Here is a 26121-nt window from a genome sequence, read left to right on the forward strand (position 1 = left end):
TTTAAGCTTGAGTTCAGTGATGCCAGTGATTTAGACTGAAATAGAAAGGAATTCTTGGTGAGGCATACTGACATCAAAAACCACTGTTGTGTTGTATTTGTATTCATATTGTTAAAATTTCCTAATTACATTTTTACCTGCTTTGGACAAGGACTTTTGTGGACTTTTGAATCCATTTGTTCTTTATGTCACTTTATGAATACCTGCATCTTATAGAAGTTAAGATATAAATGAAATCTCTCCCATCCCTGAAAAACTTGAAAGTCCTAGATACAGGATTTAACAGGAAGCTTTTGAACATAGTATTTAGCATTTCAGAGTTCATGGGCATCTGGACAATTTTTATCATTTATTTAAAATTTAACTGCCTATCTCTCTCTCTACACACACACACACACACACACACACACACACACACACACACACACACTCACACACACACTTGCAGAGTTTTGATAATTTATAAATGCTCCAGACTGTGTTTTTTCAAATTCCATTATATAATTGGATTTTTTTTTTTAGATTTTAGGGAAATAATTTGCTTACACATCCTTTTTACAAGTATTGATTTATGTTTCTACCATGGAAAGATTGGCACAATTTTACAGATATTCCCATTTCAGGCAGATAGCGTCCTTATTTTCATCTGTTCATATAACCCTCTTCCTTTTTCTTATTGCTGTATCCAAATTCAGTTAAAAAACATATCAAGTAATCTTCCAGTGAGCACCAGGAGCCACTCTTTCTTTTCCAAAGTTATTTCCTTGACTACGAGTAGCCTGCATATATAGAGAGCTAGTTCAACATTTGGTAATTTGCATTTATGATTCCTGGATGTGTACAAATTTTGAGAGGAAAGAAATACTTTGAACTCAGTACTAGAAAAATGGCTTTAATCCTTCTGTAGAGTAGGAATCAAGCTTGAATGCTGGAATTTAATAAGAATTAAAAACCAAAGTGCTTTTGATCTTATTCTGACTATAGAATAGTTTGTACTTATAAATATTAACTGAGGATTATAAAATGGTTCGCATTTATTAGCTTCTGTGTGTGGCTTTTGTTGATCCTTCAGCCTGTGCTTTTTCCTTGAAATTATGTTGTATTTATTTGGTATATATTTTATACATGATTCCCCCCCCCCACCCCAAAACAATATTGCCTGCTTGTGTGTAGGGATTGTTTAATTTTTGTCCTAGTATCCCCTGCCCTTAGCACAGCAATTGGCATATACATAGTATATACTTTTTGTCTCTGAGATGTTAAGGGACTTGCTGACAAATGGCAAGAATAGGATTCTGATTGAGATCCAAGTCTTCTGATTCTAGATCCTTTCCTTTTTTTTCTACTATACTAGATTGCCTCCTTAGCTTGAGTATAATCTTATATGCAATTGTAATTTAAAAATAAACAACTAAGCAGCAACATTTCATCCCCAGTGCCTTCATTCTAAGGTATTAGTGTTATTTCTTACAGCATAAAAATGATCTTTGTAAACTTTGAAATAATTTTTAAAATTAGAAATTTTAATAAATAGCAAGTATATAGAAGTTAACAATTTAGATATGTGGACATTGCAATATTTTAGGTCAATGCTAATGTCAGCCTTTTTTTATACTGTATTGTCAGCCATGATATCAAAAGATAATAATAGCATCTTTTTTTGGATTAAAAATGCAAATAACTTACCCCAAAATTAAATTTCTTCACAATTATATAATTGTTTTTCTATCAATTAACCAAAATCTGGATTTGGCAATAGATTGGATATGTGGAGTGAGTGAAAGTCAGGAATGAAAATTTGGGGAAAAGATCATACATTCTGTTTTGGATACTTTCTTAACTTCCTTTTTACATGACGTTTCTTGGATTATGTTGCTCATTATGTTGCTGCAGTTGTTCTCATTAGTAACAGAGTGACTGTTTGGGTGGAGAGATTTGAATGGATATCAAAAATGTTTTACGGGTAAAAATACTACTATTCGGTAATTGATGGTTTATGTGGAATTATGATAATTGTAGAATCTAGCATGATACTGAGCTTACAAACTTGGGTGAGTAAAGAAATTGTGGTTCCCTTGATAGGCCTGAAATGTTTTAGATACAGGAAACACATGGGTTATTGGGTTCATCATTAGAAGTTTGGCTGTAAGGTGTCAAATATTTTTTTGACCACATGAACTTATGTAGTATTGTAGATGCTGATGTTAGTGAATGGAATATTTCCACCAAAAATATGTGGATGTTTTGAAGTCTTTTTTAAAAAATGGCATAATATATAAAGTGTATCTGTGCAATTATAAACTATAGTCACTGCACAATATATTAAATCTGTTGAAAGTAGACTGTTTATGCCTTTTGGGAAAGCAATTTGGGACTGTGCCCAAATAGCTATTAAACTATGTATACCTTTTGTCCCAGTGATGCTGCTGCTAGGTCTACCCTTAAAGAAATGTTTTTAAAAGGCAGAAAATGTCCCATATTTTCAAAAATATCTAAGCAGCTCTTTTTTGTGGTGGTAAAGAATTGAAAACTGTGGAAATATTCATTATTTGATGAATGACTGAGCAAGTTATTGTATGTGAATATGATGGAATACTATTGTGTTGTAAGAAATTACAAAAGGGATAATTTCAGAGAAACCTGGAAAGACTTGTATGTATGTAAAGAGAAGTGAGCAATTATAAAAATGACAATTTTACCTAAATTAAATCGTATATTTAGTGCCATACCAATCAATTTACCAAAAAACTACTTTATAGAGTTAGAAAAAAATAGTAACAAAATTCATTTGGAAGAATAAACAGTCCAGAATATCAAGGGAATTAATGAAAAGAAATACTAGGGAAGATGGAGAGCAATCTGGCAATATGCCCAAAGGGCTATAAATAATTTCATACCCTTTGACCCAGCAATACCACTTCTAGGGTTATATCCCAAAGAGATCATAGAAGTGGGAGATAGACCCATATGCACAAAAATGTTTATAGCAGCTCTTTTTGTGGAAATTAAGGGGATGCCCATCAATTGGGGAATGGCTGAAAAAGTTTTGGTATATGCATGTTATGGAATACTATTGTGCTATAAGAAATGAGGAGCAGATGGACTTCATATTTACCTGGAGAGGCTTATATGAACTGATGCTGAGTGAGAAGAGTAGAACCAGGAGAAATTTGTACACAATTACAAACACGACGTATGTGTGATGACCAGCTTTGATAGACTGGACTCTTCTTTTTTTTTTAAATGCTTTATTAACTTCTGATTTACATCATTCATTTCTGCCAGAATTTGAGTTACAAAATTTTCTCCCTGTTTTTCCCCTACCCACCGCCCCAAAATAGCAGTCCAACAGGATATCCTCTCCTCCAATCTGCTGTCTCGCATATTTTCTCCCATACCCCTTTGGACTTTTCCAGTGGATCTCTATGCCCCAGTGCCTGTATATCTTATTTCCCAATTACGTGTAAAATAGTATTAATAACAGTGTATATACATGCATATATTTGAATATTTGATTTTTAAACTTTGAATTCCAGATTCATTCCCTTCCTCCCTTGTCACCCACCCTTACTGGGAAGATAAGCAGTTCAGTGTAGGATGTACATGTGTGGCTAATGCAAAACAATAACATAGTAGATATATTGTAAAAGACTGACTATATTTCCCTCCCTCCTATCCCACCTCCCACTTGTTCTATTCTCTACTTTGATCCCATCCCTTTTCAAAAGTGAGTGCTTCCAACTTGCCTCCCCCCAACCTGTCCTCTTTTCCGTCATCCCCCCTCTCATCCCTTTACCCCCTACTCTCTGGAGGGTGAGATACCCTATTTAGTGTGTATTTCATTCCCTCCCCAAGCCAAATTCAATGGGAATAAGGTTGACCCATTCCCTTTTGCCTTCCTATTCTTCCCCTCCATTGTAACCATTTTCCCTTGACTCTTCTGTATGAGATAGTTTACCCCAATCTGTCTCTCCCCATCTCCTCTCATTATATTCCTCTCTCACATCTTAATTTCACCTTTTAAGTATCATCCCTTCCTGTTAAATTGGTCCTGTGCCCTCTATCTATGTATACCTGTAAGTATACATACACACATTCACATATGTATTCATATATCCATATACCCTCATATATATATATATACGTATATTATATATATATATATATATACGTATATTATATATATATATATATATATATATATATATTTCTGTTCCCTTCAACTACTGAAAAAAGTTTCATAAGTTACTATTGTTTTTCCATGTAGGAATGTTAAAAGTTCAACTTTGATAAGTTTCTTCTGATTTCTTTTCCCTGTTTACCTTCTCATGCTTCTTATATCTGAATGTCAGATTTTCTATTCAACTCTGTTTTTTTCAGCAAGAATGCTTAAAAGCCCTCTATTGCACTGAATGACCATATTTCCCCCTGAAACATGATACTCATTTTTGCTGGGTAGGTGACTCTTGGTTTGAATCCCAGCTCCTTTCCCCTCCGGAATATCATATTCCAAGCCCTTCGATCCCTCAGTGTAGAAGCTGCCAGATCCTGCGTTATCCTGATTGTGTTTCCACAATATTCAAATTGTTTCTTCCTGGCTGTTTGTAATATTCTCTCCTTAATCTGGGAATTCTGGAACCTGGCTATAATTTTCTCAGGAGTTTCCTTTTTGGGATCTTTTTCAGGAGGTGATCGGTGGATTCTTTCAACCTCTATTTTGCCCTCTGGTTCTAAAACTTCGGGGCAGTTTTCTTTGAGAATTTCCTGGAGGATGATTTCTAGGTTCTGTAATAGTAGTGGAATATAAAGATCCCCCTGTATTGTCTTGGTTTTCAAATTGATTGTGTTAAAACCCAAAGCTTGTGGATCCCACTTGTGGGATAGACTTGTTGAAGTGAAAAGAGAGGGATGAACTGGGAGGAGCTGGTGACTTAAATTTAGAGAGACACAAGAAAAGAGAGAGGCAGAAGAACTTTTGGAAGCAGCATCTTGGAGGTAGAGAGAGAGATATTGAGAGGATTGCTAAGGGCCACTTTGAATTGCCCAAGACTTTGGAGAACTGCCACCCAGAGCTGCCAAGGACTGAGGAGACATGGCTGTTATAGTGGTACTTTGTCTGTCTGTTTTGATGTTGTTTTGCCAGATTTGTCCACTGGTGAAAGACATTCCTGTTGTTGCAGAGTCCTTGGAACCTGGCTGTTGGTTCAGAAGACCTGAAGAAGGATTTTCTTGTTGTATGTTTACAGAAATCCTGGAAGAGGGTTTTGCTAATGTTTTGAGGGATCCTAGGGCTGTTCTGCAGACAGAGAATGAATTAATGAAGACACTGGCAATGTATCTTGTGGCCTTGCTAAGCTTTGTCTCCCCAGGAACAAAGATTTCTGAGACCTTGCCTAGGGTCACGATGAAGAAAAGACCTCTCTCTGGGTATTAAATGCTGTGCTTAAGCTTGTTGTAACTCTGTGGTAGATTCAATTGTAATCCGAGTGGGGAACTTTTGACTTTTTGTGCTCTGTGATTAAACAAATGAATGTACTTTACTTATGATTGGAAAGTAATCTCCATTTGAGAAGAGGGGCTTTGTGATTGATTAAATGAATGTAATGTCCAGGGGTGGGTTAGTACTTGGATGTTATTGAATTACACTTGGTAAATGCTGCATTTTGGATGATGATATATTTTGATTTTCTCTGTTCTTAATTTTTCACTGAATAAAATGGAGAGCACCTGTGCTGGTATTTTGAACCTTGGGAAGTTGCCTTTTCTTGGCATTACAGGTCCTTACTTTGATCATTGCTTTCAGGTAGTCCAATAATTTTTAAATGATCTCTCCTGGATCTATTTTCCAGGTCATTGGTTTTTCCCATGAGATATTTCACATTGCCTTCTATTCTTTCAGTTGTTTGGATCTGTTTAACAGCATCATGATTTCTCATAAAGTCATTAGCTTCCATTTGCTCCAATCTAATTCTGAAGCAATGATTCTCCTCATTGAGCTTATGAGATTCTTTTTCCATCTGGCAAATTCGACTTTTTAAGGCATTCTTCTCCTCATTGCCTTTTTGAGCCTGTTTTGCCATTTGAGTCAGTCTGTTTTTTAAAGTGTTATTTTCCTCAGTCAGGCTGTCATTTCATAATTTTCTTGCATTGTTCTCATTTCTCTTCCCAATTTTTTCTCCACTTCTCTTATCTGCTTCTTAAGGTCTTCTATGGCCTGTAATCAGCTTTTATTTTCCTTTGAAGCTTTTGGTGCAGGAGTTCTGATTTCACTGTCTTCCTCCTGTTCCATGCTTTGCTCCTTTTTGTCCCCAAAATAGGAGTCTAATGTTGGAATCTTCTGTCAGCTTTGTTTCCTTTGCCTGGTCATGTCACCCCTCAGTCACTTGACCCCTGGACTTTTCGCCACAGTAGGACTCTGGCACCAGGCAGGGGAGCTTTTGTCCCAAACGATGGGGTTTTCTTAGCTGCCAGAGGTATTAGATGTGTGCCCTCTCTGAAGCTTCCACATGCTCTGGCAAGCTGGACATACACTCCAGGACCTCTACCCTAGACTGCAATACAGATTGCAGAAGGTGAAAGCAAGAGCGATTACCCCTCAGACTGGTGCTTGGTCCCCCTACACTCTGCAGGCCAGGAGCTGAAGTTGCCATGTGGTGCTGGCTGCCTGTGCCAGCCTCTCAGTGGCTTCTCACTCCGGTGGCAAAAGCCACACACTCTCACTTAATGGTCCCAAAGTCCAGACTGCACTGACTGACCTCTCACTTTGTCCTTCACTTCTCTGTGTTGATACTTCTGGAAACGGCCACAGCTGCTGCTGCTGCTGCCCTGGGGTCCTTCCAGCCAGGTCAGGCCCACCCTGGGTTTAAAGCCTCAGTGTGGGGCTGGGCTGGGCTCCCAGAGTGCTGGGCTGGCCAATTCCTGCTGGCCTGCTGGGCTGTCCTCAGAGGGAGGTTAGGTTCTCTGTGTCATTTTGTGGGTTCTGCAGCTCCAAAGTTTGTTTAGAGTCCCCTTTTCACATGGGTTGGGGAAGGTGGAAGCTGGAGCAGCAGGGAAGTCCTGCTTCTACTGTACCATCTTGGCTCCACCTCCCCTAGACTGGACTCTTCTCAGCAGTGCAGTGATATGAGTCAGTCCCAAAAGACTCATGATGGAGAGAGATGTCTACATCCAGAGAAAGGACTAGAAAGAACTGAGTTTGTATCCAGATTAAAGCAAATTACCTGATGTTATTCCTTTTATTGTTTGGTTTTATTTCCTCTTTATCATTTTTCATTCCATCTGATACAATCTGTAACTTGACTAATGTCTAATGTGAAAGTTTTTACAGATCCTATATTTGACTGTGTGTCCCCTTGGGGGAGGGGGTATAGGGAGGAGGACAGAATATGAAACTCAAGGAATTGTGGAATTGCATTTTGTAAACCGAAAGTAAACAAACAAATTAATAAAAATAAATCTAAAAGATATATATATTATATAGATATAGATTATAAAAATAAAAAAAGAGAAATGAGCAGAGCTAGGAGAACAGTTTATTGAGCAACAAAAATATTATTTAGAGAGTGGTAATGTGAACTGAGTACAGTTTGAGGCTTTGTATGTGTGTGTGTGTGTGTGTGTGTGTGTATTTTTTTTTTTTTTGGCTAGGGAGAACATGATCAGTTTGGGAATCCATTTTACTTGACTTCTTGTTTGTATTGGATTTTGTTTTTCTTGCATTCCTGAGTGGTGGGTGGAGAGGGAAAAATGCAGATCTGAATATAACATTGAATAAAAAAAAATAGACTGTTTAGTTTTAGGATAGCAAGTTATTTCCTGAAAATGTTTGGCTATGGAGTATTAATTCTACCCATATGTTCAAAATATACTCATTTCACTGACTGATCATTTATTAATTGCGTACTATATAGAAAACACTGGGCTAAGTGCTGTGAGAAGTGCAAAGTTTAGATGAGACATGGTTCCTGCCTTCACCAAACTTATAATCAAGAAGGAGTAAGATAGAAATGCTGATAATTAAGTGAAATGTACGTGACAAAGTTGGAGACAAAGTGATCTCAGAAATTTTAACTGCTTTGTATTTTTTATGTCACGTACGTGTGTTAAGAAAGAATTGTTGATCTTTACAAATAAAATGATAATCACTTTAAAATAATTTGCTAAATTCATAATTTAATAATAACATATATTATAAGAGAATATATTATAAATTATGTAAAATGTATAAAAATAATAAATGTAAACTAATTTAATAATTAAGTTAATAATTTAGATATTTTTTGTCTAAAATGAATTTGAATTACAGAGGTTCATGATTTTTAAAAGCTCATTGCTAATTCATAACATTTCTTGATATGTTACAGGGGAGAAACCATTCAAATGTGATGAATGTAACTTTGCTTCCACAACCCAGTCGCATCTGACTCGGCATAAACGTGTTCATACAGGAGAAAAACCCTATAGGTGTCCCTGGTGTGATTACAGGTAATGAATGGTTTACTAAGAAACAAGTGATAAGATGATATTCTAGAAATTATTTAAATCACTAGTAAATATAGATTCAAAATAATTTGAATGTGTGAATACAACAAAGAAATTAAGGGGTCTCATTTAATTACTTTTAACAATTCTATTTACTGGTAATGTGTAAAAAATATTTCTCATTTTATTATATATATTGTTTGATACTTAGTCATGAGTAATATGCTATAGTTTATGTTCAGCATACATCAGTCTCTGTTTCCATTTGTCACCCATGAAATTTGTTATTTAGAGATTATGATGTTCCACAATTCATTGACTTATTTTGTCACTGTGAGAATATTTATCATAAAATGATAAGGTTTCATTTTAGTATGAAACAGGGTCATTGAACAAGGTACACACTTTTTCTAATTCAGATTATCCTATTCCCTTCCCTTTATTCATTTCTGGGCCCTATTCTTCGTCTTCTTAGAGTGACTAAGATACAGAGGAATTCACTAGAGCTACCATTTTTCAGTACTTTACATTATTATATGGATAAAAGGCATTCCTTATCCACTTAGTTTTTCCTTTGTGGATAGTTATGCTGAACTCTTTTCAGTGATCACTTTAGTTAAGGATTTTAAAGAGGTGTTTGAGAGCTTGATACCTTCAATACAATGTCACCTACCAATAAGAATGTCATAGAAACCTCTTTATCCTCAGAGAATTCTCCCATGTTTTTGCGCTGTAAATCTTCCATAACAGTGAAAAACATACCTGGAGTGGGTTATGTTTCATTCTATATTAATTAGAGACCCACCAAAGTTAACTCTTATAGTTTGATATTTCAAGGCATCTCTTATGATTTTAAGTGATACATTTGAGACACTTTGTTAGAAAAGACCGTTTAAGATTCCCTTTTAGTATACCTAGTCAAATGTGTTATAATCAATAAATAAGCAGAGAAGCATTATGTGTTCTCAGAACTTTTCATTACTTAGTACATTGTAGACTCTGAAATAAATGCTTTTCAGTGGATTGATTGACTGTAAAAGATGTGTACTGTTATAGAGTATAGATTGGGTAACTCTATCTTGGCTGTTTGTTGCTCATATTTTCAATAAGGTTATGCTCCATACGTGTGTGATTCATTTTAAGAGTTTTTGTAGTAATAAGAAAATAGAGAAGTGAATTTAGGTGTTAATTATCCTCATCATCACATTATTTTTATAATATAATTATCATTTGACATTTTAACCGCTTTCAGATTTTTTATCCCTCAGTATTCTCAATTTATACTATTTCTATTACGACTGTCTCAGTATATCCTTGACTGCTTGCCCTATTTTTCTTTTCTATGTTGCCATTTCTACTTTATGGTATATATGAAACATTGGAAACTCTGATACTACAGTTTAAATATTTTGATTCCATAGACAATACTTTGTTGTAAAATCATTCAGTCACGATTGAAATTAAGGTGAACAGAAGAGCATGTTGAATTTATTGGTAAAGTTAGTAATTACCAGTAAAATGGTTCTTTTCATTCCAAAGTTAGCCAAAAGATCATGAGGTAGGTCTTGCTTGTCTTTATATCTTTTCGAAAGTACAAGGTAACAAAGAACAGGAAGCATCACAGGTAGAAAACAATTGGTTATGAAGTCTGAAGTATAGATGATGGAAAACAATATGATTGGATAGAACTCTGGAATACAGAGCTAGCAACAAGCCTTCCTTCCATCTTGTTGCTATAGAAAACTGGGCCATTTGGGGGGGTGCCAATCTGCATGGCTTGTTAATGTCACAGCAATAATAGACCAGACTTTTTTGAAGGACAACCAGTGTTGCAGAGATAACAGACTTCCTGGTGCCCACCTACATCTTACATGGCTTGTTAACGAGATAACAGATCTCTCCTAATTGTCCACATGGGTATGCAAGGTTGTATAGATATAATGTATTTCTTTGAATTAAGGTGATTTATAGGACAACTGAATTTTAAAATAACTCAGAGAGGGAAAACTGAACTTCTGGACTCATGAACTTCTGAACTTAACTCAAAGGTAAAGAATCATGTCTCAAGCAGTTACAGAATAGAATCGATTACATAATGGAATAAATAGAAAATCAATATTTGATTTTCTCAGTGAGAAACATTTTGTCTCTTTTTCTCCTTCCAGTTTCATCTTTAGTCTTGGGATGATCTGATTTAACTGAGTTTTAATTGAGCCAACTTTCTGCTCACTAATTCCATGTTCCTACCACTTCTGTGTGTGTGTGTGTGTGTGCGCACGCAAGCGCATGTGTGCACACGATGTGTACATGTGCTACTACTAATATATGAGACAAAATGGAATATATGAATCGAGAGATGGCCTTGGAGTCTGGAACATCTAGGTCGAAAAAATTCTGCTTCTGATACACATATATCTCACAGAAGAATTGCTGATCTAAATTAGTAGTTTACTTACTAGGAATTCCATACATCAATGAAATCATATTTCTGGTATTAAAAAAAAGCTCACCAAGCCTGTCTTATTCTTCCAATACCTTCATCCTGGAAGTGACTTTACAGGTCCTTTAATCTAACCTGCTCTTATTTAATTAATAATTCATTAATATGAATTCAAAGAGTTTTAGTTGTTTTTGTTTTCAAGGAATGTCAGAGGGAGGAATTGGAATCCAGGTGTCTAACTTGAAATCCATGGTTCTTTCTGCTACAATACCTTCATGAGATTTTATGAATGAGTATTTATTCTGAAATACTTTTCTTGGCTGTCATACCTCTCTCCTTGGACAGGAGTTAATGTTTTCTCACTGAGGAAGTTTGTAGGTTCTCTTGTCTTCTTTGTTATTTCAGGTGCTTCTTTTTTAATAATCTTAATTTTTGTTTGTATCTTATTTCTTGTCTTACCAGAATTTTTTCCCATTATCCTGTTTCCCAAAGATTCCACATAACAAATAATATTTTTAAGGAATGAGGGGAAGAATAGACTTAAAGAAAACAACCAAATAAATAATACTTCCCCAAAATCTGAAAATATATGTAGTGTATTTTGTCTGTGAGCCTCCAATTTCTGGAAAGGAGTAATGTCTTCTCATATTTCTTTGTTAGGGCCAGACTTGTTCCTTTAAATTTTTTAGCCTTCACTTTTGAATGTTCTCTCTGCTTGCTTCATTTGATACCAGATCATCTAAATCTTTCCATTTATGGAAGACTTAATTAGATCACATTCATGTACCACAACTTGTTTAGGTGTTCCCGAAGTGATAGACTTTCACTTTGCTTCCAGTTCTTGACTATCAGAAACAGTGCTATTGTGAATATTTTGTTGTATATGGGGACTCTTTTCTTATGAATGAATTCCTTGGAATGTAAGTCTAGTAGTAGAATCTGTGGGTCAAATGGTATGGGTATTTTAATAACTTTATTTGTATAATTCCAAATTGCTTTTCAAAATGGAAATGCACTTATTCACAGCTTAGGGTGCTAGTCTTCCTATAACTCTGTCTGACATAATAATATTTAAAAACCAAAACATCCAAAGTACATGATTATTTTTAATAGGTGCAGAAAAAATTTGACAAAGTACAGTACTCATTTATGCTAAAAATCTACAAGGTATAAATCTTTTGACATGTCATAAGAGATGTAGGCATTTTAAAATATCATAAAAGGTTTTTGTCTAAAAGCATGCAACTATACCCAGTAAATATAGGATTAAAATTAGGATTCTCATTCTCTCTACTGTTATTGATATAATTCAAAAAATGCCATGAGAAAGAAATTAAAGGAATAAAAGTAGGCAAAGAGGAGATAATATTCTTCTTTGCTGACGAGATAGTTCACTTAGGAAAACCTAGGGAATGAGTAAAGATACTAATTGGGACTATTATTAGCTCAGCCATTATTAAACCACCACATCACTTTGGTGACTGTTTAGATGAGAATCATATATACAAACATAATAGTAGGAACCAGTAGAATATTTGAAGTTGTCATAGGTTATATAGTATATAGGAAGAAAAAGGTTCAAGCATAGGTGTTTAAGGAACCGGTACATTTGTTGACCAAAATAAAGAAGAGATACTCCGGAACAAAAGAGAGCTACCTTTGAACAAAATAAAGGGGGGAGCTACAGGCAGAAGCAAGAGAGGAGTCGGATTTCAGTTTCATGGAAACCAACCAAGGAAAATATCAGTAATGTATGTGTGATTGTCAATCACAATCACATCCTGAGGAGGCATCAAGGAAGATAGGAATTGAAAAAAAAAAAAGCACGGCACTGGATAATTAGAAGATCATTGATAACATTTAAGAGAATAATTTTTAACAGAGTGCTATGGTAGTTGCCAATTTGAAAGAAGTCAATAATTAAGTGTATGATGTGAATGTGGAAGCAGCAATTATAATCTATTTTTTTTAATGCCATTTGACAATTAAAGGAGAGGGCATGGGTAGAGCATCTGTGGAAAAGGCTTATTAAATGTAGGGGAGACATGACCCTCCTTGTATGTGAGGTCATATGAGAGAGACAGAGAGACAGACAGAGTCAGTCAAGAAAAGTACTATCCTTTCTCCGAGCGGGAAGATGGAACAAAAGAGTTCATTTGTTAATAGTCAAGGTGGAATTGGTTTGAGGATACTGAGAAAGATTCTGACCTACAACTGTAGGGACTACATATTATGTCAACAACCGGTAAGTGAAAGAATTGTCATGTCAAAATATTCTTTTGTTGCAAATAATGTTACATAACTGAAAACTTTTGAGAACAGTAGACCTAGAATATGATGTATCATTTTAAGATTATGTTTAAGAGTAATTGATTAATCACTCTTAGTTATGATCACATTTTTAATATGGTTCAAAACTCTTCTGTTAAAGCAGTGATTATAGCATTCATAGTAGTAGTAAATGTTACAGTTCAATCTGCTGTCTCTTATTCCTTCTGACATCTATCTTTTTGAAAGTTTCATTGTTTTAATATCTAAATGCGTTCAATAGTCACCCACCTGGGGAGACATTATTACTTTTTGACACATTTGTTATGGTGGTGAACTGAGGTTACCTACTTTGGGATCCACATTTTGGGAGCTATTTTCACTTAAATTAAGGAAAGCCATGAATAAAAATGTGTCTTACATTTTACCTAGAGTCTTAGATTAGTTAATGCCTAAAGCTGAAGTAACCCATATAGAACATACTGTCCCATCCCCTCAATTTTTAGATGAAGGAATGGTATAGAAAAGTTGGATCTTTTTTGCAGGAAATTAATGATATTCTGTCACCTTGTCTAATGTTCTTTTCATCAAAAGATAACTTTTTCACTTAGATACCAGGCTTCTTGTAAATTGCAGTGTTTTGCTCATTAGGTATCTTTAATTATGGAATTCCATAGTCTTGATACTTTTGTCTCACAAAAAGACAATTTCAACCATTTTCAAGTTCTTAAGGGCCTGCACTATATATAGTAGCAAGGGCATTTTTTTTAACATCATCTGAATCCATTCTTTTCAGCATGTTTTTTAAAAAATAAAAATATAAATCATCAACTGTATACTCTCATAAAAGATGAAATAATTACACGTCAGTGATATGTCGCATTCAGCAAAGGTGTCTGTCTTTTTTTTGTTAAGTAATTTTCATTGTAAAGCATAAAGTGAATATTTTAAACAGCTTGGGAAATGCATTTCAGCTTACCTTCTTTCTAAGAAAATTTATCTCAATAACTCCATTCTTTGGTGCTCATTCCTTTTCAAACTTGACTTAATTATGCTCAGCACTCTGACAAGTTTTAATCTTTGAGATTTGATTATTGAATTTGATGTCAGGAGGACCTGACTCTGAATCCTTATTTTGGTACTAACTAGCAATTTGACCCTAGGCAAATCACTTAACTACTTTGAGCCTCATTTTCTTTATCTATAAAACAAAGGTGTTGAACTTAGTGAGCTCTGTAAAGTTTCTCCATCTCTAAATCTATTATCCTTTGATCCAATGAACTACAACTCAGCTGATTTGAAAGTAGGTTTATAGTTCTAGTCAAGGTCAAAGTTGCATAACTTGCCAGTAGTTCAAGTTATTTCTCTGAATAATATTATTTGAACTTAATTCACAGTGGGTTGAGCTAGTAAAATTCATCCATGCTTCCAGTATTAAGTAATGGATTAACAGGGTGCTTGTGTTTTTTAAGTAACATTGTAGAGATTGTTACTTCTGTATCTTGGATTTCATTTATGGACACCCTGAATTCCATTAATTTCCCTCAGATATCTCTCAAAATATTCTCTTAAAAATTGAATGAATGTGTGATCATGCCACTGTTTTATTAATTATTATTTTATTATTCTTAAGAAGAATGATTAAATATGTTTTATTGGCAGGACAGTTTATTATTTAAAATATTGTTTAGCTTACTTTTGCAAATGAACTAAAGTACACAAAGCAATGCTAGTGTAAGAATTATTCCAAAGTTAGAAACTAATATAAATTAAATATGGAAATTGCATTTACTAAATAGGTAATTTTAATTTACTTTTATCTCAGCAACAGAAGTATTAGAAGAGGAAAGGCACAGTTCTGAAAGAAAAATAAAAAATCATTTTGGTTGCAAGACTAGAATGGGTAGAATACTTGCACTAATTTTTCACCAGCGTGTAAAATAATTTTGTCACTACAGAAACTTTTTAAAACCTGTATTTTTTCCAATTGCCACATCTTTTTCAGAGATTATGGAAAACCTAAGAATATATAGTACTCATTATTCCCTTATTGTTTTATTATTTTACATGCCATTTCACTTATATTACACAAATTATTACTAGTATGTAATATTGTCCTTGTACCTTTGGAGTTAAACTTTTTTTTTTCATTTTTGTTTTGATGCCCTTATGATAAATAGGGTAGTAAAGTTACCTGACATGAAGTAGGAGATTAATTCAAGTAGAATCATGTCAACCTTGTATATTGCATTAATTATGCTCAGATAAAACATAATAATCAGAAAGGTAAGAATTATTTTTACTTCAGTATAAAATATATTGTTCATTTTATAAATCCAACATTGGGCAGAAAAAACCAGTAGTGATAATTATTATTCATGAAAAACATGAATATGGAAAATTATCATAGATTTATTTACAAAAGCATTGTATAATTGGTCTTTTGAGCCTGGGGCTATTCTTCAAGTTTGCATTATTAATTTAGCCAATGACACCTCATTCTATTTAGATATAAACATATAACCTTTTCCTAAGCAATATCTGAGCACTATAACCAAATGCCTTCCCCATTAAAAAATCAGTATACTTCATCATTTTCTCAAAACTTTTTTCATCATCAATTCTCTTCATAAAATATCATGTACCATTCAGTTGGTCTCATAGGACATGGTGTTACTATTGTTTATACACCTTAGATTTTAGAATTGTTCATATATTAAAAAGCAAGTCATACAATACTCTTTCATTTTATTTTTTTTTAATTCTATTACTGATGTTGTTTAGAGTTTTTTTGAAAAATTGTCTTGTTAAGCAAGTTCCCTTTTTAAAATAAGAGTAAAAAGCTTCTTCCCCACAAATATTAAAAATGATGTTTTCTGTTGCATTGTATGTTCACAAAATACAGAAATTATTTTCTTGATAAACTAATGAGTTTCAGTATTTTGTGGGTAAATTTTTGAAATTGAGCTTTTCCTCCTAACTTTGTATTATAAAGTCAGGGTTAAGTTCATAAGAGAGAGTGGGTAATGAGTATACTGCTGGAATGAGTGCTGAATTTGGAATAAAAAGACGTGATTCACCTCACTATGCTACTTACTAACTTGTATTAGCCTAAGTTACAGTTTCTCTGGGCCTCAGTTTACTCATTTAAAAAATAAGCAGGTTGGACTAGATAATCTCTTAGGTCCTTTCTACATCTAAATCTTTGTTTCTGTTAAATATTGGTATTAACTAGTATCTCAATATAATTTGTATGTAGTGAAGCACTTCAGGATTTAGTGTGTCTTCTGAATAATCACAAATTACATTTAATCAAGTAGAATTATGTTCATTGCAAAAGGTGTAGTAGTACTTTTCATCACACATCTTCAGCCCAAAAACCTTAAAATAGGAAATTGTGTGCTTTATATACAGTTTACTAACACTTAATCTACAAGAACAAAATAAATACCACGTAAGGTTTAAAGAAAGAAAAAAAACAAAAAAAAACCAACCTAAAAGTAATCAGACAACTTAAATGCTTGGGTTCCCCAGTTAGCTTGTCCCCTCCAGCCCCTCCTCTGTTCCTGCTTTACTCCACACAACAGACTCAGTCCAAACAATCCTGCATGTCTGTGATTTAGTGTATGATTGTGGGGGTCCCAACATAGCAGTAAATCACCCAAAGCCTCTCTCCCTCATCCCACAAGAGGTAACACTGATTCTGCTCAGCCACATTAACAAAACAGAGATCAACTAGTTGCGTCAGGGATAAAATGTGGGTAATGAATATTGCATCAGAGAACCCTCTGGAAGGAAGAACTTCTGTGCCTGACAGAAAGGGGAGAGGGTTTTTGATATGCTATCTCATATTGTTGACCAGTCCTCTCCCTGAAGAGGTTATTCTGGTTTGGGACAGAGGCTGGCCACCCAAGTCCCACTCACTATTTGAGGAAACTGATGACATCCGAAGTATGTGGTGGAAAGTAAGTGGTGGAAAGAGGAATGGTCAAGCAATCAGGAAGGAAAAGAGAAAACAAATGAGAATACTGTTAATAAGTGAAAAAGTCATAAGGCTAAGGAAAAAAGCCTGAATAAAAACCTAGACATTAGCACATAAAAAGAAGTGAATGCGAAGACAGACAATAAGTACAAATGTAAAGAGAAGTCAGAATATAATGAACAAAATATTGAATTTTTGGCCAGTATGATTAGCTGAACTGGTACATGCTTCCCAGCTCCTACACACATTCCAACAAAACTTTGAAATTTCAGCACACCAAATAATTATTTAAACAAACTGATGAGAAATGGCTGAGTGACTTCTTTTATCTGAGAACTATAGAAAAAGGCAGCCAGAGAACGAAAAAGATCAGGTATTTTGCTTCCACCTGGATATAAATTTAGTTCTTTCCAGGTGGAAGCAAAATACCTGATCTTTTTCGTTCTCTTATTTGATTTTATGTTCTCTTTACCATTTTTCATTCCAGCTGGTACAATCCATCCTTATAACCTGACCATTGTATAATGTGAAAGTATTTACAGATCCTATACTTGATTATAAGACGCCATGGGGGGGGAGGGGAAGGAGGGGAACAAAATGTGAAATTCAAGGAATTGTGGAATTGAATCCTGTAAACTAAAAGGAAACAAACAAATTAATAAATTAAAAATTGAATTAAATTAAAAAAAAAAGAAAAAGGCAGCCAGAAGCCCATGAATTAGAAGAGAGGACACCAACAAACTTAGAGTCAACACAAGCAAACAAATCATCAAGGTCTCAGTGTGAACAGAGGCAGGTCTGTAACCTGTGTGTAACCTGAAAGGCTCTGTTTCTTGAGGCAGAAAAGTGCAAAACTCCATAAATAAAACTTCAGGGTAGTCAGAATGCCTCAGGGTGGGAATTGTGGAAGCAGAAAACAGCAGTGCTCAGACTGGGACATCATTTTTTCAAGCTAGATTCTTTAACTCACTGTCTTGAGATGTCATAGATGATCCTGAGATTGAGTGCTCTGAACTTGAAAAATCCAAGTGATCCTAACACTGGAAACTATAGCTCACCACAGTAATCCAGAAAATTTAGGGGAATTTCCTCCAACCAAAGTTCAACAGTACTGTTTTCTATGGTATATTCTTCCAATTTAGAAACGAACTTGAAAAGATGAATAAACCAAGGAAAACACCAACCAGTATAAAAAAAAATATTGTAGACATCGATACCTCTCAAGCAGAAGAGAGCAAGTTAGTAATTGCAAACAGAGACTCTGAGGGAAAAAATGGATTTGCCGAGGGAAAAAAATGGATTTGCTATAAGGCCTGGAAAAATGCCCAGAAGAAATAAACAAGATAGGATATGAAAATTAGGAGGAAAAAAAAACTCAGGAAGAAAGAATTGGAAGAAGAATAAGTAGATTGTAAGAAAAAGTGGACATCTCACCCAAATACTAGACTCTGAAAATTAGAATAGCCTTAGACAGAAATCAGTGACTCCATAAAACAATAGGAAATATTAGGATGGAAAATAGGTTAAAGAAAGATAATCAGCCATTGGATTCCCTGAAAACTGATTTTAAAAAGTGACTTAGATAACAGATTTCAAGAAGTAATACTTGAAAACTATCCACATCTATAGGGAAAAAGAAGACAAAGTAAAGTCAGAATATAATGACCATATCCTAAAAGGAACTCTAAAAGGAAAGTCCTAGGACTTTCAAAGTCAAATCCCAGAGCTCCCATGTCAAAGAAACATGTTGCGAGCATCTAGAATGAAGCACTTCACATACTTAGGAATCACGACCAAGAGCACAAAAGTCCTAGCAGATTCTCCTCAAAATGAGAGAAGATCTTGGAATGTAATATTCTAAAAAATAAAAGATGATTTACAAAGGTAAGTAAAATCCTATAGGGGGAAAACGTGGAACTTTAATAGAATAAAAAACCTTCAAGTATTTCTAATGAAAAGACCAAAACCAAAAAAGAACTTTGAAATACAAACACAGGACTCAAGAAAAATCAAAAAGAATAAATATATTTGTGCAGTTGGAAGGGACTGTATGATGTAGTTAACATTATAATTGGGAGAGGAAAAAAATAAATATAACTTCAAACCTTAATGTCTTCGACAGTATTGAGGCAGCAAAATTTAAAACAAAACAGAAGCACAGAGGAGCAGGGGGTGGATTGGTTATAACAATAATAATATAATTAATATTATATAATATTGTTAATTGTAATGATGTAACATATATTAATAATGTTTAATATATTACTATATCAGTATATTAACAACATATAATATATTATAATATAATAACATATAACATAGTTATAATAAGATAACTAGCATTCATATCATATAGTACCCACCATGTGCCAGGTACTTTACTAAGCCCTTCACTTTTATCTCATTTGATCCTTACAGTAATCCCAGGAGAGAGATGCTATTATTATTTATCCCCATCATTCATTGCTTGTCCAAAGAGGACCATGACATCAGGGAGGTGATGTCATGACTTGCAAATAAATTGAATTTAAGTGAGGAAGGGCAGTGCAAAGTCACCAGCCTCATTCTCTCCTCTAGAACCATCTGAATCCAGGGGCAAGATATAGATAAGGATGACTGGAGATGGCCATGGGTGCATCGGGAGACCTTGGTCTTTTTAAGCTAAGGTCTTTCCCAGGTCTCAGCTTGACTAAACCAATGCCTATTCAGTGATTGAGACTAGGTAATAAATGAGGCAAAAAATGGCTTCTTTTACCTAGTCAAAAAAAAAAAAACAAAGAAATGAAAATCAATCTGGGCAGGGAAAACCTTCAAGGTCAAAACAGATATAATTGCTGAACCATCAAAGCCCAAACACTGACCAAGTGAGTCTTACATTGGGATGTATTGTTGGCAGATCAGTGAGAGCCAGAGTGATTTGGATTTAAGGCATAGCCCTTAAAAAAGAAATCTAACTCAGAAACCCTAGGACATCTGTCAATGTTTCATTGATAAAAATTTATATTCCTTTGGGCAGAGCACCCACAGGTAAGGGTATGTATGATTCCCTATGTCAACAGAGGGAGAGGAGTTGAGCAAAATGAGGTAAAGCAATTAAATGACATGCCCAAGGTCACATAGCTAGTGTTTGAGGCTGGGTTTGAATTCGGGTCTTCCTGAATCCATGTTCAGCCATCTATCCACTCTGCCACCCAGGTGCTTAGCTCTGCTCTGGGATCTTTAAGAAGGGAGAGAAATGGGAGGGTGAAAGGAATTCACTAGCATATAAAGGAGGAAATAGGTTGAACTAATTATTTTTCATAATAGAGGTATGTGAGAAGAGTATACAGATACGGAGAAAAGATATGGAAGAGGGTATCAGATGAACCTTGAGAGGAATGCTTAAGAGTAAGAAAAATTTTAATGGATAGAATTGTCAGGGGAAAAATAAACTTCTTTCTCCTAAATTAAGAAAGAAAAGAACTAGGATCAAAAAGCATCTGTTAAATTTCATCTTAGATGACTAGGTAATGGCAAAATGGATTGTGGTATATGAATGTAATGGAATATTATTCTTTAGGAAAGAATGAAAGAGATGATTTTAGAGAATTGTAAGTACTAGGAACTGATGCATAGGGAGTGAACAACACTTGGAGAACAAATCTCATCAATATAAAGAAAATCAGCTGGAAAGTACTTGTTGTGGTGGTTGTTCAGTCATTTTCAGTTGTGTCTGACTCTTCATGACCCCATTTTGCATTTTCTTGGGAAAGATACTGTATTTTTCTAGCTTATTTTACATAGGAGGGAAGCTAGGCAAACAAGGTTAAATGATTTGCTCATGGTCACCCACCTAGTGAATGTCTGAGGCCACATTTGAACTCAGGAAGATAAGTCTTTCTGATTCCAAGCCTGGCACTCTTATCCATTGCACCACCTAGCTGCCTAAAGTCCAGGTCTGTTACTAAAATTTTGAAGAGAACCTGAGCTAAAATTAGAAGTTCAATAGTACTTTACTATGTACTCCTCATTTAGCATTTACCATATTCTGACTGATATCACACACAGACAATTACGTGGTGTATTAGATGGAGATCTAGTCTTAGAGTCAGGATGACATTTTTTTAAAAATTTAATTTATTTTATTTTTAACTTAAAACAAGTATTTCCACAACATAGGTACAATTGGTGTTACTTTAATTTATATTTTTTTAGTTATTAATGTTTTGGGACACTTTTTCATATGGTTATTTATAGCTTTTATGTCTTCCTTTGAAAACTGTTCATATCCTTTGATCATTTTAAATTTTGGAATGGCTGTTATTCTTATAAATTTAAATAAGTTCTTTATATATCTTGGAAATGAGAACTTTGTCAGAGAAACTTGCAAATATTTCCCCCATTTCTCTCTCTACCTTCTAATTTTAGCTGCATAATTTTTGTTCAGAAACTTTTTAATTTTTTTCAGTCAGAGTTGTCCATTTTCTCTTTTTTGACCCTCTCTAACCCAATGTCTGGTTATGAATTTTACCCCTATTTATAGATCTGAAAGTAAATTCCTACCTTAATACTCTAATTTATTTATGATGTGTTTTTTAAAAAATATAAGTTTTATATCCATTTGAGGTTACATTGAGTCGTGGTTAAAAAGTACATGGAAGAGAAGAACAGGAAATTCAGAAAGAAACATGAACAAATAAGGCAATTTAAAAACACTTGTGGAAATTATTATATTCTTTTTTTTTTAAAATAAACAAGACATATCATATGGAGTTTCATGGTTTCAGAAAGAATGTTTTTCTGTCATATGTGTGCAAATGTCCTTTTTCCAGTTTAATTCCAGAAAAAATAATGATACTATGATAGAAAACAAATTAAAAAACTCATTTCAAAAAAAGAATAAAAAAGAGAGACTTATGTGGACTTTTGCAATCATAGAACAATAGTAAGAAACTCCAAAGTCATTCTAAAGAGAAATCAAATTTTTTTAACAAAATGATCAGAAATCAGAATTTTTAGTGCAGAATTATAAACACACAGAACAAGATATGGAACTTAGAAGACACAATGCATAGTCTCTTCAAAAGAGTAATGACTCTGGGAAAATTAATATCTGGAAAACAAATGTTCAGAAGCAAAGCAAAAGAATTCATAAATTCTGTATAAGCCAAAGTGCCGTGCCTCAGAGCCATGATGTGCAGAAATAGTTTAAAAATTATGATTCTTCCATAAGAATGTTACAAGTCATAAAAAAAAAATTCTGAATTACATGCTACAGGAAATAATACCCCGAAACAAACACAACAAAAGCCCCAAAGAACTTTTTGATACAGTCAATACACCAGTGAAAGGAATCCAAAGGTCAGTGGCCGATAGAGACCCCAGACTTGAAATCCTGTTTTGTAGTTTTTACATTTGATAATTATCATAATAAATTTTACAAAACTCCAAGGTTAATGGCCTTCAAATATAATAGAATGCCAATTCATATAATTCAGGATTAACATACAGTGGTTAAAAATCAGTAAAGATAATAGAAAAACATTTTAAATGCAAAGTAATTAAATTTACAACTGAAATATTATAACTTGTAAAAATTACCTATTTATCGAATGGAAAATGTGGAGCATGAACCAAAAAAGACATTTTTGGTAGTCTGAATGAAAAAAAAAGTGAGCAAAATATTTTACCTTAAACATTCCAAAAAATAGACACACACAAAAATGGATAATAGGTATGATTATTAAGAAAATAAAATTAGTTTAAATCAGTTCTCATATTTATAGCCACCTGTTTAAAAACATTCAAATATAGAGCAAAATAAAGAACATAGAGGAATCATGAGGAGCCAAAGAAAATACAAATTTAAGGGCAAATCAAATTATCATGAGAAGTGAGAAGTGGAAAAGCCAAACTGATACTCCTTGGACTGATACTCATGAACCCCTATGAGTAGATTCCATCTTTTATGGGAAGGATACCAGTGGCAAGACTTATAAATAGGTTGAAGAGGGAGATATAAGTAGAAGGATGATATAAATTCATCCCTGTGCAGTTCATTAGTGAACAAAAATAAGGGATAATTTCTCTAGTCTTATAATGTTATTAGAATAGGGTAGGAAGGAATGAAATAAGCATTTATTAAGTACCTACTTTGTCCTAGGTACTGTCTTAAGCACTGAACAAGTATTAGCTCATTTGATTCTCATAACAGCCATATGATGGGTGCTATTATTATCCCTAATTTACAATCGAGAAATGTGAGGCAAATAGAGATCAAGTGACTTGGCCAGAGCTGCACAGCTAGTAAGTGACTTAGGCTGTATTTGAACTCAGGTCTTCCAGGTTTGGTGTTTAAACTCTACTATGCCACCTAGCTGCTATGAAAAAGTTGAGTAAAACAGGGCTGGACAGGGATTTGGACCTCAAGGAACAGAAATCAGGTTTCAGTGCAGAAGGAGAAAGGAAAGGCTGTCACCATGAAACATTGCCATGAGAGGAGTGTTTATATTTGTGTTAAGAGACAGAAGCCTCATAATGGGTTTCATCAGAGGAAGAATTTGTACAATGATACCACCTTCTCTCAGCAAAGAATTTAACTTTTAAGAATGAATCCACATTTCAGGAGGTGGCATGTATGACGTTCAGGAGCAGCCTAGAACCAAGGTGGCTGGCCATAGGAGTGGTGAGTGATCTCAAGATATGCCTCCCACTATACAGCATTGATTCTATTTGACTTTACTTCTTTCAAGAATTGATATTTCTTAGACTAAAGTGGAGGGAAAGTTGGTATACAACTTTTTGTTTGCAGATAATTGTGTACTCAGTGCAGCCTCTGAGGTTGAGATTCAACAGAATATGAATTGATCCTTTGCTGCTTGTGCTTATTTTGGCCTAACAATTAACATCAAGAAAACAGAAGTTCTCCACATGTCAGCACCATATGTGGAACCATCAGTTACAGCAAATGGAGGAATTTTGAATGCTTTCAGTAAGTTCACTTACCTTCGTAGTATACTTTCCAGGACTATAGACATAGGTGATGAGGTGATGAGATTGATGTACTCATTGCCAGAGCTAATTCAGTATTTTGGAGGCTCTGAAGGAAAGTTTGGGAGAGAAGAGGTATTAGACTACCTATACAACTAAAAGGTCTGCAGAGTCATCATGCTGACCTAATTGTTGTATGCCAGTGAAGCCTGGGCACTCTGCCAGTACCATGCCAGGAAACTGAATCACTTCCTTTGAAATTGTCTTAGGAAAATTCTGAAGATCACCTAGAAAGATAAGGTATTGGACACTGAGGTCCTTTCTAGAACTAAACTGCCAAACTACTACAGAGATGCCTGCTTCCATGGTCTGGTTGTGATGCATGGATACCAAACATATGTTTGCCTAAACTATTTTTTTGAGAATTCGTACAAGTCATGTGCTCACAAGTAGGTCAGGAAAAGCAATACAAAGACACTCTCAAGGTCTCTCTGCAGAAGTTTGGAATTGATTCTGAGACATGAGAGATATTAGCACAGGACAGCCCAGCATGGCATGCCCACATCAAAGAATGTACGGTGCTCTATGAGCAAAGCAGAATTGCAGTAGCTCAAAAGAAACATGAGATGTGCAAATTTAGAGACATTTCCACTCCAGATGTTCATATTGACTATTTGTGCCTGACCTGTTGTAGTCTTCTGATAATATTGATCTGATCAACCACAGTTAGACACACAGTACTTTGACCCTGACATAGTGATGTCATTTTTATCCTCTTCAAATAGAAAGGACAACAATCAACCAACCTGCCAACTTCCTTCATGAAATGAAATTTCTAAGAATGGAGCTCCACACAAATCATATCGAATGGAAGCAAAATGCATTTATACTGAATAAACTCTATATAGATCATAATGCAATAAAAGTAATTACAGGGAACTCAAACATATAGATCTAAACAGAGTCTTAACAATGGCATTCTGAATAACAAGCCCAAGAAAAAAAAATTGTAAAAATCAATTACATGAAAGACAATGATAATGATAAAACAACATAGCCAAATTTTTAGAATACAGATAAAACAGATATCAAAAAAAATTTAATTCTCTGAAAACTTATGGAAAAGATTAAAGTACTGAATATGTAATTTTAAAATTTTGGAGAATCTACAGATTTTCCCAAAATAAGAACAGATGAGGAAATTTAGAAAATTTGAGGAGAAATAAGATAGAAAATAAAGTTGCTATATAATTGATATAACAGAATTGACAGAACTTTTGCTAACCTGATCAAAAAAGAGATAAGATCTAATTGCCAAAATTAAAAATGAATTTATAACAAACCAATGAAAAGGAATTAATCAGAGCCTGCTATCAACAATTATAAGGAAACTGAAAATTTAAAAGAATTACATAATTTCCTATAACATATACACTATCCCAATTAATGGGACATGAGACATATATCATAAAAATCTGATTTCTGAATTTAAAATAGAATAAGCCCTAAAGGGACCTCAAGTAAAACCTTTATTTAAAGGTGACTTCTATCAGACACTTATATAACAGTTATTAATATTTATATAAAATAGTGATTTGTCATTTGGAAAATAAATATATTTTCTTATTTTGCTTTTTGCTTTTTTGAGGGCGGAAGGTAGGGCAATTGGGGTTAAGTGACTTTCCCAAGGTCATGTGGTTAGTTTTGTGTTAAGTGTCTGAGGCCGGATTTGATGGAAAATAATTATTAAAAACAAAAACTAATTTCAACCACATGCTTACATTTAGGCAGCAAGGTGACCCAGTGGATAGAGCTTTTAGCCTAGAGTCAGGAAGACCTGAATCCAAACTCAGCCTCTAACATTTACTAACCCAAGTTACTTAAACTCTCTCTGCCTCAGTTTCCTCAACTGTAATATTGTAGGTGCTTAATAGCAACAGTTTCATAGGGATGTAGTGAGGATCAACTGAGCTAATATTTG

At 34.3% G+C, this 26121-nt stretch overlaps 1 protein-coding gene across 5 annotated transcripts in view; it reads left to right on the forward strand.

Annotated features, from left to right (window-relative positions):
• ZNF407 (zinc finger protein 407) overlaps positions 1-26121 on the forward strand; it is a 667606-nt gene that overhangs the window by 427937 nt on the left and 213548 nt on the right. For 4 of the 5 annotated variants that reach the window (XM_069094963.1, XM_069094962.1, XM_069094964.1 and 1 more), the window contains exon 7: positions 8364-8484. In XM_069094963.1, coding sequence (XP_068951064.1) covers positions 8364-8484 — 121 coding nt within the window. Of the gene's footprint in view, positions 1-8363; positions 9204-26121 lie in introns of those variants that run through there. The other variant, XM_069094966.1, reaches the window with a different exon arrangement.

Source organism: Petaurus breviceps, unplaced genomic scaffold (genome assembly GCF_028583685.1).
Source record: "Petaurus breviceps papuanus isolate PSGF00001 unplaced genomic scaffold, PetGlider_PUasm1.0 224, whole genome shotgun sequence".
NCBI classification, from domain to species: Eukaryota; Metazoa; Chordata; class Mammalia; order Diprotodontia; family Petauridae; genus Petaurus; species Petaurus breviceps.